The sequence below is a fragment of the Podarcis pityusensis genome (assembly GCF_964106645.2).
Source record: "Podarcis pityusensis genome assembly, chromosome: 2".
In the NCBI taxonomy this organism is placed as follows: Eukaryota; Metazoa; Chordata; class Lepidosauria; order Squamata; family Lacertidae; genus Podarcis; species Podarcis pityusensis.
The window spans coordinates 33956713-33970124 of NC_138029.1; the positions used below are offsets into that span (position 1 = coordinate 33956713).

The 13412-nt window shown below is 47.8% G+C and overlaps 1 protein-coding gene across 4 annotated transcripts in view; it reads left to right on the plus strand.

The window, feature by feature from the left end:
• Nucleotides 1–13412, plus strand: part of RAB37 (RAB37, member RAS oncogene family) — an 81659-nt gene that overhangs the window by 54159 nt on the left and 14088 nt on the right. For 3 of the 4 annotated variants that reach the window (XM_080994066.1, XM_080994064.1, XM_080994063.1), the window contains 5 exons: nt 4430–4540; nt 9172–9213; nt 10012–10078; nt 11162–11214; nt 13136–13201. In XM_080994066.1, the coding sequence (XP_080850192.1) occupies nt 4430–4540; nt 9172–9213; nt 10012–10078; nt 11162–11214; nt 13136–13201 (339 nt within the window). The remainder of the gene's footprint in view (nt 1–4429; nt 4541–9171; nt 9214–10011; nt 10079–11161; nt 11215–13135; nt 13202–13412) is intronic. The other variant, XM_080994065.1, reaches the window with a different exon arrangement.

Genomic DNA, 13412 nt, shown 5'->3' on the forward strand with positions numbered 1-13412 from the left:
GACCAACTAAGTTAGTTCTTGGTATGAGCTTTCGTGTGCAAGCACACTTCTTCGTATCTGAAGAAGTGTGCTTGCACACGAAAGCTCATACCAAGAACTAACTTAGGTGGTCTTAAAGGTGCTACTGGAAGGATTTTTTTATTTTGACTATGGCAGACCAACACGGCTACCTATCTGTAATTGGTAGAGCATGCGACTCTTAATCTCAGGGTTGTGTGTTTGAGCCCCAACTTGGACAAAATAATAATACTGGGTCGCAGGGGTTGGGCTAAATAATAATAATAATAATAATATATTATTTATACCCTGCCCATCTGGCTTCTCCGGTGATCCACACGGTCCCTTCCAACTCTGCAGTTCTTTGATTCTGTGTGATCACTTCTCACGGCCAGTGACTTGCTCTTGTTGCTGCTCACTTGCTTGGAGAGGGCAGCTGAACAGGCCGTGGCACAAAGGAGTAGAAGCAAAGTCAAGGATCCCTGGAGGATCCATTGTCAGGCCCTGGCAGATGCCTGACAATGCAAACCCCAACACTCACCCTAGATTCCCATCGCCCTGACCTTCTACAGGTCTTTGCACATTTGCAAGCTGAAGAACCACACACGGCAACCAGACATGCACCACAACCTATTGCTTCTTTCAAGTGTAATGGAGGGGGGCACTGTGGGCACCAGGAAAGGCCTCTGCAAGCACACGTATGCCCACAGGCACCAAAGTGGCGACCCCTGTGTTACAGAGACAGCAAAACGATGACAGCCCCCAACCCAACTCTCTGCATACACCCTTCTCTGCACAAGTTGGTGCTCTGGAACTTGCCTCCTTCCAATAAGCATTAAAAATGAAAGGGGTTTTGTGGAGTATATGAGGTCCGGTACACGTCTGCTGCCTCTCAGCTTCTCCGGACTATAGCAGAGTAAAACACAGCATGTGCTGATGTGTTGGCTGCGTGAACCCTCTGGCTACCAGTCTAGCCTTGTACTGTGGTTCTCTAGTTGCTGTGGGTTTAAGACGGTAAACCCAGTGGCTGTTCGCGGCCTGCTTACCTGTAGGCAGTGTCGTGATGGAGAACACACCTAGAGACTTCACTGAGCTCACTTCCTTCTGCATTGCCTCTTGCCATTTCCTGGCTTCTACTTCAGGCAACCTCTGAACTTCCTCGAAACTCTCTGGTTCGCACTGAGCCACACCAACCCACATGCTAGTGACCTCAAACCTTTCGGGTGGTTTTCCCTCTTTGGCTCCCCCATGGACAAGTTGTCCTCATAGATTCTGCAATGTGTAAATGTGAAGCAGGCCTCCTACTCTTTAACTCATGGTGGAAACCTGTGCCTTGGGGAACGGGGATGTATCCATTTGGAATAGGAGCAGCTCAGAAGACACTTCAAAAGTCTTGACCTCATTGTTTGCTTTTCCTGCAAGGGCTGCTGACATATCTGATCGCAGGTTTGTCCCCTAGTGACAGAAAAGAGAGATTGCTGTTATCTCAGAGTAGACTGGCAGAACCATTCTTAATAGGGGGATGAGCACTTGCTGATCGACATTTTTCAAAGGACACATTCCGGGGTAGGGTGGGGGGGGGTGCATCTCTTGTTAGTTGGAAACGCAAGAAAGGAAGTCTTTTTTTTAATGAAAGGTTTATTGCAACAGAAATTCCTGTGGTCTAGAGACCACTGGATGAAAACTGGGCTGTAGTCCGTGAAAGCTTACAATAGGGTGGTGCAGTAGGACCTGGGAAGACCTGGGCTCAGATCCCCACTCAGATGTGAAAGTGGGCAACCTTGGGCCAGGCACTGTCTCTCAGTCTAGCCCAGCAGCTCCCAACCTGTGGGTCCCCAGATGTTGTTGGACTACAACTCCCATCATCCCTGAGCTCTGGCCTTGCTAGCTAGGGGTGATGGGAGTTGTAGTTCAACAACATCTGGGCACCCACAGGTTGAGAATGGCTGGCTAGCTTACTTCGCAAGGTTGTTGAGAGGATGAAACAGGAAGGAGGAGAACTTTGTATGCCTCTTTGAACCCTGTGGAAGAAAGGTGATGATGATATTATCACTGTTAGTCTTTAACAACAGTTTTGTGTCACTTTAAAAACCAGCAGATTTTATTATAGCATAAGTTTTCATGGACTGAAGCCCATTATGCCGTAATAAAATTTGTTAGTCTTTAAGGAGAGACAATACATTTTTCTGTTCTCCTCCTCCTCCTCCTCCTCCTCCTCCTCCTCCTCTTCTTCTTCTTCTTCTTCTTCTTCTTTTGCTTCTGCTGCATCAGACTAGCCAGCTACCCCCCTCGGGAAATAAGTTTTAAAGATGCCACAAGGAAGACTCCTCTTTGTTTCTCAGAAACAGCTCGGATAACACCTTCCTCTCCCCAGTGTAAAAAATGGACCCAGAGCTGCCAACAAAACCAGGACTTCTAAGCTGAGGTCTGTTTGCTTTGGAGGAGTGGATGCTGGCTTACGTGTTTGCTCAGCTATCTGGCAACATGGGTGAGGCGGCTGGGGGGGGGAGTCCCAGATCAAACAGAGTTAGCTCATGACACGTATCACCTGGGTAAAGTGCTGTAATGGTACCTCTCAGGTGTTTATCTGGGAGATCCTCAAGCCATAGTGGAGCCTCTGTGAGCCCTGGTGGAGCCTATGTGCATTTATAGCCGCACTGACTTTTAGGGGACATTCTACAGACAAAGGGGAAGAGAGCGAAGGGACTATTTACTGTAAACAGACTTGAGACCCTAATCACAGCCTGCTCATATATATAAGTAACAAATCTGGCTCCAGCCAAAGAAGACCTGAGATGCAGGTGTTGTTTTCCAGCTGGGCCATTGCAGATTACTTGAGGGGTTTACAAATGCTTGGAGCTTACAGAGACTGTATTTGCTCATGATGGTGGTGGGGGGGGGACTTGCTTGTTTAAGGCAATGAACAAACCCTAGGAGTGTAGTAGGAGCAGCAGCACTGACCCTAGTAGGGAATTTCTTTGAAATCACAGATATGTCTTGGGTAAACTGGTCCTATGGACAGTTTATATAGATGTAAGCCTCACACAGCCTTGTTGTCTGCAATCAAAAAACACAGAACATTCAAAACCAAAGTTAAATATGTGGCCCTGCACAGCTCCACCGGTTGTTCATAGTAGTAGAAGTCATGGAAATGAGGGCAACCAGTCAGGGAAGAGGGTTTATAACCTTCTAGTCATCCTGGGAAAGAAGAAATGATTACAAATGTGCAAGAGAGGCCTGGAATTGTGGGCTTGGTGCCCCTCAAGATTGCTCACCTACAGGCAGAAGATTACACGTCCCAATGCACAGTTCTTGAGACAGCATGGAAGGTAGGAAGACTTCTTAGGACCTCTTGGGAGGTCATGAGAAGATCCCTGTTAGATCAGGGCAATGTACATCTAGCGCAACATCCTCTTCTTAGAGTGGTCCACCAGATGCTTGTGAGAAGCCCAGAAGTTAGTACTGAATGCAACAGCACTCTGCCCACCTGTCATTCCCAGCAGGTGGTATTTAGAGCCATACTGCCTCCTACTGTGAACCCAGAAGGACCATGGCTTGGTCATAAAGCCCCAGACCATCACTTGCAAGCTTTGTTGTTGTTGTTTAGTCGTGTTTAGTCGTGTCCGACTCTTCATGACCCCATGGACCAGAGCACACCAGGCATTCCTGTCTTCCACTGCCTCCCGTGATTTGGTCAAACTCATGTTTGTAGCTTCGAGAACACTGTCCAACCATCTCGTCCTCTGTCGTCCCCTTCTCCTTGTGCCCTCCATCTTTCCCAACTTCAGGGTATTTTCCAGGGAGTCTTCTCTTCTCATGAGGTGGCCAAAGTATTGGAGCCTCAGCTTCAGGATCTGTCCTTCCAATGAGCACTCAGGGCTGATTTCATTCAGAATGGATAGCAGTAGCATTAAGGCAGGAGGGAAGCAAACAGGTTTCAAGGAGCTGACAGCGTTCTGTTGCATGTGTCCCATGTTGAGGAATAGCCACTGTCAACATTGTGAGGCTGACCCAGAGAAGTCTGATGGGGGAGCTAACATGAGAGTGAAGATTAAGTTTTTCCTATGATTGTTTTGCTGCTGTTGGCTGACCTCCTGGCTTGCTAGATTAGATTTCCCCACCGTCTAGCGATCCAGGGGGGAAGCTTATTTAAGTGGAACTTCAAATAGGTCTTCAAAACAATAGGGCATTGGCCCCGTTATGTAACACCAGGAGCCAAGCAATCAGCCAGGAAGTGAATCTGACTCTTGAAACAGCAAAGAGCAGCCTGCTCTTGTGCTCGCTTGAGCTTGGCATCCCTGCCCAGGCCCTGGACCTCAGAGCACTCAGCTCTTCCTCCTCCTCCTCCTCTTTCCCATCGACTTCCCTGCTCCCACCGAAGGTACCTGCTGTCCCTTGCACTATTAATGGGCTTTTGCACCCCATGTTGTAGGTGATGCTGCTTGGAGATTCAGGCGTGGGGAAAACCTGCTTCCTCATCCAGTTCAAAGACGGGGCCTTCCTCTCTGGGACCTTCATAGCCACTGTCGGCATAGACTTCCGGGTGAGAGCACTACAGCTGCCAACGAATGCAGAGAGATGCTTCTGTTACAGCGCAGGGAATGGCTGCCCCTACTGAGATCATGTTAATTGCATAGATTTTTTTAAAAAAAATGTAATCTTATGTGATTGGGGTTGTAGCATGCAGGGAGGGGTTCTCTAACCCTTTCCTCCTCAGCTGTGATCCCAATTAAAATTGCTACCGCCACCCCTCTGCTGTACACACTGCTGGTAGTGATGGGAATGCATAGCTCCCATTAGGACCAACTGCAGAGCAGGGAGGGGATTTCCACTAGGATAGTAGCAGGGGAGGAAACACCCCGTTCCCTCTATGTCAGGGGTCCCCAAAATAAGGCCCACAGGCCGGATAAGGCCTGAGGGACTTGTTTATCCGGCCCGCGGCGACCCCCACCACCCACTGCCTCCGCCCGCTCTTACTGGTACTGCGCTGCACGGGTCAGAGGAGCACTGGAAATAGCTTGTGTGCATGTGCAAGCCTTATTTCCACATGTGCAAGCCTTATTTGCACATGTGCAAGCGTTATTTCTTGTGCACATCCAGGTCAGAGGAGGCCCATGCACATGCGCACAATCTATTTCTGGTCCTCATCCAACCCGGAATTGCACCAGAAATAGCATGTGCGCACGTGTATGGGCACACGCTCCGACCCGCCGTGCAATCGGTGCTGGAGACACCAGCCTGAGGCACGGTAAGTTTGCTGACCCCTGCTCTGTGTTGCAGTTCCAATGGAATGTTGAGCCCCCTGCACCTAGAATCAAAATGTTGTTGTTGTTTTAAATTCCCTGACACATGGCTGCAAGCCACACAATTAACACAATGTGGAGCTCAGCCTTGAGATGAGAACAGGGCATGCCTAAATATTGCATGAGCGAGCCATGCATTTGTCCTATTCCACACGGCACAGGATTCCTGTACCTTGTTCTGGTGCCTCTAATGGATCTAAAGGAGCCCTCTCTGTCGAGCAGCAGCAGTCCTTCATGGAGCCTGTCAGGCCCCACCCCAAGCCGGGTGGAGAGAGGCAGGCCAGGGCCCTTCAGGCTCCCAGCAGGGAGTCCTGGGCCGTGGCAGCAGCATGCACCCACCAACATAAATCCTGGCTATGCCCATGCATATGATGACCAGGGGGGTGCTTCCCATTACCATTCCTCAGAAAATTACTGTTTTTGTGAAGACAAAGGTACTGAATGGAAATGTTGCCTGAACTAGCTAGTCTTAGATGTGCTGTTTCTCATCATTCTCACTTCTCCCAGGATTGGTATCATCGGTTTGTATTATCTCGGCATTCTTTGGATGCATAATTTGGTATAGAAACATAGAACATACAAAGGTGCCTTCTACAGTGGTACCTCGGGTTAAGAACTTAATTCATTCTGGAGGTCCGTTCTTAACCTGAAACCGTTCTCAACCTGAGGTACCACTTTAGCTAATAGGGTTTCCCGCTGTTGCCGCACAATTTCTGTTCTCATCCTGAGGTAAAGTTCTTAACCCAAGGTACTATTTCTGGGTTAGCAGAGTCTGTAACCTGAAGCGTTTGTAACCCAAAGCATTTGTAACCCGAGGTATCACTGTACAGTGGTACCTCTGGTTGCGAACAGGACCCGTTCCGGAGCCCCGTTCGCAACCTGAGCAGAACGCAACCCGTGTCTGCGCGTCGCGATTTGCCACTTCTGTGTATGCGCGTGACATCATTTTGAGCATCTGCACATGCGCAAGCGGTGAAACCCGGAAGTAACCCATTCCGTTACTTCTGGGTCGCTGTGGGACGCAACCTGAAAAGATTTAACCTGAAGCAAATGTAACAAGAGGTATGACTGTACTGAATCAAACGGTTGGCCCATATAGCTCAGTCTTGTCTGCAGTGACTGGCTGCTGCTCTTGTGGGGGGGGGGGGCGTTCAGGCAGGGGAGATGTCGGAGATTGAACCCAAGACCTTCTGCACGTGAGGCAGATGCTCAGCCACTGAGCGATGTCCCGTCTCCACATTTTGTGAAACGCATTATGAGGAATGAGATATCGGAGTCATCTGTAATGTTGGCCTTGCAAGGCTTCACACTTCCACTTCTCTCATGCCTAGAAAGCATGAGCCTAAGCAGTTTTTTGCTCCTGTACTTCCTAGACTTGGGTCCAAGCAGTTTTTGCCTTTGCGTCTGGAGCAAGGGGAAGTGTGGATGAGCCCAAAGAAGAGACAGTGATTTGGAAAGGTGTCTGGGTGCTACTTCACGCCCCGAACAATGTTCAGGTTCTGATTCCACTTAAGTAGGGGGAGATCTTTTCACGCCATCCTCTGGGGGCTAAATCTGTGTCACGGAGGATGTGTGGCTGTTGCGGACTCCCATGCAACTCTCCAGGAGCGTTGGGTAAAAGAAATGTGAGACTCGTTTAGCAAATGTCACCGTGAATTTCTGCTTGGATGAGGCTGGGGTTGCATCAGTCCCCATAACATGAAGTCAGGCCCTGTCTACCTAATCTATGGCTGCTTTCCAATAGCACGTGACTATAATATGCAGTGCAAGATTGCAAGTGTCTGGATCTATGCTGTTTTAGAGAAGGAGCTGTATTTTAGAAGATGATTGTCAGCCCCAGATTTGCCTTGTAACCCTAATGTGGGCGATGCAGAGGGGAATCTATGGGTGGCCTTATATCATGGATCATTGTTAATGCAAGAAAGAGAAAGCGGAGAATACCTTGTGACCAAACATCTTACAGGTGTTGGTATCAGGCACCAGGAATCTGGGCATTCCTCTCCCCCAGAATAGGTGGCCTGGATGTGAGACTTTCTGTTTATATGGCCCCTTCTAGGATGTGCCATATGCCAGTTTATTCCACCCATCAAATTTGCAAGATACTTTTCACACAGTCTTACAGGACTCGAGAACCACTTAAAGCAGCATGCTGAGCCCTGATGGTTTGCTTCTATTATTTCCAATGACTACGGAGAATGTTCTCACCGAGCTTTTCCGGTGCAGGACTGCATTGTTCTCAGTGGCTGCTGCTCATCTGGGCCAGAGTGGATCTGGTTCACCCAGGGCCACTGGGAACGATGTAGCTGGGGTAGCTGCATAGAAAGGTTCCCACACCAAACGGCAGAGCGGTTTCCTGATCATAGCCTCAGTTAAGGCGACAGTGGCAGGCGAGCAAATGTGCCGTTCATCTGCAGATAAACTGATCAGATTTGCTCGCTGGCTTGTTTCCATTGCACAGTAATGTATCCTCCTGACTCCAGATCTCAATGCGTTGGTATCAGGCACCAGGAATCTGGGCATTCCTCTCCCCCAGAATAGGTGGCCTGGATGTGAGACTTTCTGTTTATATGGCCCCTTCTAGGATGTGCCATATGCCAGTTTATTCCACCCATCAAATTTGCAAGATACTTTTCACACAGCATGACTAGTGGCGCAGCAATAAAACTGCTAAGCAGAGTCTAGTGTGGTTTCAAACTGGATGGGGGACCTTGTGTTGAGATTCCTGCATTGCAGGGGGTTGGACTAATATCCCTCAGAGAGCTTCCAACTCTCCTATGATTCTACTGTTTTTTAGCAGATTCTTCCCATCCTCAGTAGTTACAAATAAGCACCAACAGTAGTTTGATGGAAGCAATTGATATTAACTGGGTTAATGCGTTGGGGTTAATGCATTGTTCTACACTTCCCTAGGGACACGGGTGGTGCTGTGGGTTAAACCACAGAGCCTAGGACTTGCCAATCAGAAGGTCAGCAGTTCGAATCCCCTTGACAGGGTGAGCTCCTGTTGCTTGGTCCCTGCTCCTGCCAACCTAGCAGTTCGAAAGCACGTCAAAGTGCAAGTAGATAAATAGGTACCGCTCCGGCAGGAAGGTAAACGGCGTTTCCATGCGCTGCTCTGGTTCGCCAGAAGTGGCTTAGTCATGCTGGCCACATGACCCGGAAGCTGTCTGCGGACAAACACCGGTTCCCTCAGCCAATAAAGCGAGATGAGCACCGCAACCCCAGAGTCGGTCACGACTGGACCTAATGGTCAGGGGTCCCTTTACCTTTACCTTTACACTTCCCTAACGTTTATAAGTGTGATGGGGAACTTGCATCCTTCAGGATGTTGTTGGACTACAAATCCCATGAGCCTCAACCAGCATGGCCAAGTATCTGGAAGGGCAAAGGCTCCCCATTCCTAAGTTTATAAGAAATGACAACTGGTGGACTTGGGATAACGGTAACGACTGAGACGGTTAGCCTGTTCTTCATAGTGTTGGTCCTGTGCTTAATGGGAAGAATGCAACTCAGTTGCCTTATACCATAGCAAGGTCATTCAATGGGGCACTGAACAATGGGGCCGCTGCTAGTGGCAAGATTCACCCTGCTGATCAAACCTCCCAGCCAATCAAAGCAATAACCGCCGGAGAGTCAGTGTGGTGTAGTGATTAGAGTCACTGTGTCTGTTCCTGTGAAACATTTATCTGTCTTTTAAACTTTTGAAAACTGGTGTCTAGCCTGGAGCAACTCCCCTTCTGATGACCATTAGGTGCATCTGTAAGGATTCCTGTGTCTAAAGGCAAAGGCAGAGCAGACTTTTCAGTTCCTGACATTTATTCTGCTTTATACACTAGAGTGGTTTTATTTTTATTATTTTTTTTTCTTTCAGAACAAAGTGGTGACCGTGGATGGGGTGAAGGTGAAACTGCAGGTAGGTCTCTTGAAATTACACTGATGTTGCGTATCACCTGAACTTCTTCCAAGTAAGGTAGAGGGATTTCGGCATGCACGTGGGTTGGTGTTGGTCCCTGCTGGAGTTCAGCCTCCGTGCTAGCCATTTATGTGTATTATTGTTTTATGAATTCTCATTATGTCGTTGTTTGGGTACCCAATGATTCCTGATATATTATTCTCTGCCCACTGACCTTTTATTGCATTCATCTAAGGCGTCCCTCAGCCAGGGCACCACCATGGGGAAAGCCCTGTTTCCCTCTGCAATTGAAAATCACAGTGTCATATTAAATAATACATTGTGTAAAACATGACCGAAGCAGAGACCACAAATAAAACACAACTTTTAAAACAAGTGGCTAACCTGTGGGCCCCACAACCCTCGATCAGCCCCAGTGAGCGTGGCAAATAGTTGTGGATGATGGGAGCTGCAATCCAACAGCCTCTGACCACAGGTTGGTCAGATTACATACCATCCAATTTCATCACTGTCTCAGTTTTGATTCATTTACCTGAGTGTACATCTGGCCCTATATGCAGGTTTTATAGGACATAGAACCCTGCAGGGTTCCACTCGATAGAACCCAACAGAACCCTCTCCTTGCAAGGAACCATCCAGACCTCACCTGTGAAAATTTGTGTTCCGTTCCTTATCGTTTTGCTTCGTTTGTGTATGTGTGTTTTCCCACTACACTGCCATTCGCTTGGCATTGGGGTTCATGCTCATGCAATGTCGTGAAGGTCTTGCTCATGATTTACCGACTTTGCCTTGTTGCAGATCTGGGACACGGCAGGCCAGGAGCGCTTCCGAAGCGTGACTCATGCTTACTACAGAGATGCACAGGGTACGTCCTCCAGTTGGGTGTCTTGCATCGGAGCTGGTATTCTTAGCAGAGCAGCTCTTTGTTGCTAGAATCTAGTAATCATGCTATTATTATTATTATGGTGCAGCTCGCAATTCGGCTGTAAAATGTGACCCCGTAATTTTCCATTAAAAGAATCAAAGGCGGCAAGGCTGGGAATGTGTTCCTGGCTGATAACCTTGACAAGTCACTGCCAATCAGAGTATACCAGGATTGGGGAAACTACATTTCCCCTGTCCATGATGGACAGAATAATTGCCACACACAGGAAGAATAAGGATTTAGTTTGAGTGCCTCACTTGTCGTTTTGTAAATCATTTAATGTGTCAATACGAATGGAAGTTGTTCATATTGCAGTTGTTGTAGAAGGGATTGTTACCTTGAGTGGAGTGTAATTAAAATTAATAAGCTTTTGGATAAACAGCAGAATGTAACATTTGATGTAACAAACCAGAAATGGAAGTTGGGGGTAGTCAACAGGGAGGGGGGAAAGGAGAAAATGGATGTTCAATGATGATATTGAATAATTGTTATGAGAGAAGAAAATCAATAAAAATTATTTTTTTAAAAAAGAAATTAATAAGCTTTTGGAACACAGAAATAAAGAAAATCACCAAACCATCAATTCTAGTACACCGGGGCAGGGGATGGGACACACCTAAATTATATAATTTGGTATATGAGTGATTGGTATTAGTAATTGTATTATCGTTTGGCATTGTTATAATGAGGCAATTATTGGACTGTAATTCAAAACTAATAAAAATTATTATAAAAAAGGAGTGGGGAAACAGTCCTTGAGTTCAGCCCCCATCACACCCGACCGATTGGCTACACTGACAGGGGTTCATGGAAGCTGGAGTCTGACAACATCTGGAGGGTGGCAGGTTCACTGTCCCCAGAGTCTGTCTGTGAACTACTTTGAGGTCCTTTTTACAGGGAAGCGGTGTATAAATTTATAAAATGAATATAATATACTGGGGTACACGGACCAGTGGTTTGACTTGGAATAAAACATGATCATTTAGGGAGAAGGAAACAAACGTTTTTCTTTTTGTCTTGCAGCACTCCTCCTCCTCTATGACATCACCAGCAAAATGTCCTTTGATAATATCCGGGTGGGTGTTTAACGTCTGCATTTGAACCACGTGATCCGGTGCTAAAGTATTATGATCCCACAGCCCTTGCTTATCCCGACTTGCCCAGACCTTCCTCTGCTCACCAAAGCATCAAGATAAGAGCTCAGGGTTGCCAGCTAGCCAGAAATGGAAAGGGAAATCCCAGCCTGGGCTGCTTTTGTATCAGCCCCACAGTTTGATGTGCAGAAAACAACAGGAGCTTTTCACAGCGAGGAGATAAAACTTTATCACCTGCACATCAAAGGGCTGAGCAAAGCATAGCTGCAGTTGAAAAGCTGGTAATTCTTTAGGAACTTGATTGGGGAGCTTGCAGTCTCAATTTTATATAGGGGAGTTGAAGAAGGAGGACAGGAGAAAGGAGAGTGGGGCAAGCAGTGGAAAGATATGCATTTGTTTCTGTTACCCATACTTAGAGTTGCTTGAAGGTGGGGTATAGGGATTCAGGCAGGAGGGTGGGGGACCTTTTTGGCTCCATGGGCCAGATCCTTATCAGATCCCAGCATCATGGGTCAAATCGCCTTACGGCAGGTGATTGGGTGCTTTGAAGTCCCCGTTTTGGGACTTCAAAGCACCGCATGCAGCCCAGGCATAAGGTGTGTTAGGGTTTTCCCTGCATGGAGCTCATTCATGGAGCCAACTCGGCAGGCTTTGCCTCTACCTGCTTTCCCCTACCAACGGACAATAGGCTCCATATTGTGCATTGCAGCCACATGATGACAGCTGTGGGGCAGGGGGGTGTGGCTTGAAATTGCTTTGCGAGCCAAATTTGAACCCTTGGTGGGCCTGTGAGCTAGAGATGCCTCCCCCTTGACTTAGGAGTCACCGGTGGGGCTAAATCCAAGCTTGGTCTTACAATGTAAGATAGGACAGTATGGCATTGGCTTTACTACCCTTGTATGTATTGGTTAGGATGAAGGAATGCCATTGAGGGCAACCTTACTTTGCCCCACTCCTTTAAGCAAAGCCCTCCTCCCTCAACACATCTGTCTGCGTGGTCCAGACAGGGGACTAAAATAAAGGCTTAACAGTGCAAGCTATGCATGTCTAATCAGAAGCAAGCCCCACTGAGTTTCATGGGGCTTACTCCCAGGTAAGCAATTATGGAATTGCAGCCTAAATCCACTTATCATGATGGTGGTCCAGCCACTTAAGAAACTCTAGACCATGGTTCTAGTTACAGGTAGGTAGCTGTGTTGGTCTGCTGTAGTCAAAACAAAATAAAAAAATTCCTTCCAGTAGCACCTTAGAGACCAACTAGGTTTGTTACTGGTATGAGCTTTCGTGTGCATACACACTTCTTCAGATATCTAAGGTGGTACTGGGATGCGGGTGGCGCTGTGGGTTAAACCACAGAGCCTAGGACTTGCTGATCAGAAGGTCGACGGTTCGAATCCCTGCGACGGGGTGAGCTCCCGTTGCTCAGTCCCTGCTCCTGCCAACCTAACAGTTTGAAAGCACGTCAAAGTCCAAGTAGATAAATAAGTACCGCTCCGGCGGAAAGGTAAACGGCGTTTCCGTGCGCTGCTCTGGTTCGCCAGAAGCAGCTTAGTCATGCTGGCCACATGACCCAGAAGCTGTACGCCAGCTCCCTTGACCAATAAAGTGAGATGAGTGCCGCAACCCCAGAGTCGGCCACGACTGGACCTAATGGTCAGGGGTCCCTTTACCTTTACTTTTTAAGGTGCTACTGGAAGGATTTTTTTTTATTTTGTATAGACCGTGGTGAGGGGTGTGTGGCCTGTTGATATTATGTCAAAGGCCCCATGGAACTCCCATTGCCCCATGTCTCGTTTCCCTCCAGCTCTCATTCATTGAACGCAGTGCTTTGCCTCACGACATGACACACCACACTAAACTTTCTCTCTTCTCCCTCTTTCCCTTGCCCCACCCCCTCTTACAGGCCTGGCTTACAGAGATACACGAATATGCCCAAAAGGATGTGGTCATTATGTTACTAGGCAACAAGGTGCGTGTCATTTCCTGACAGGTGATGTAGACCTGCTCTTGCTTTGCAAATAGTTCCCCCTTTTTTTCCCCTTGACTCTGAGCTATCTCCTCCTAGCATGCTTTGCACAGTCTTCTTCTGTGGTCGGCACATAATTGGAGGAATTCTTTATCCTGGCACCTCTTGCTTTTTGATAACTCCCTCCAGCGCTCGCTTTTCTTAAGCACCGTGA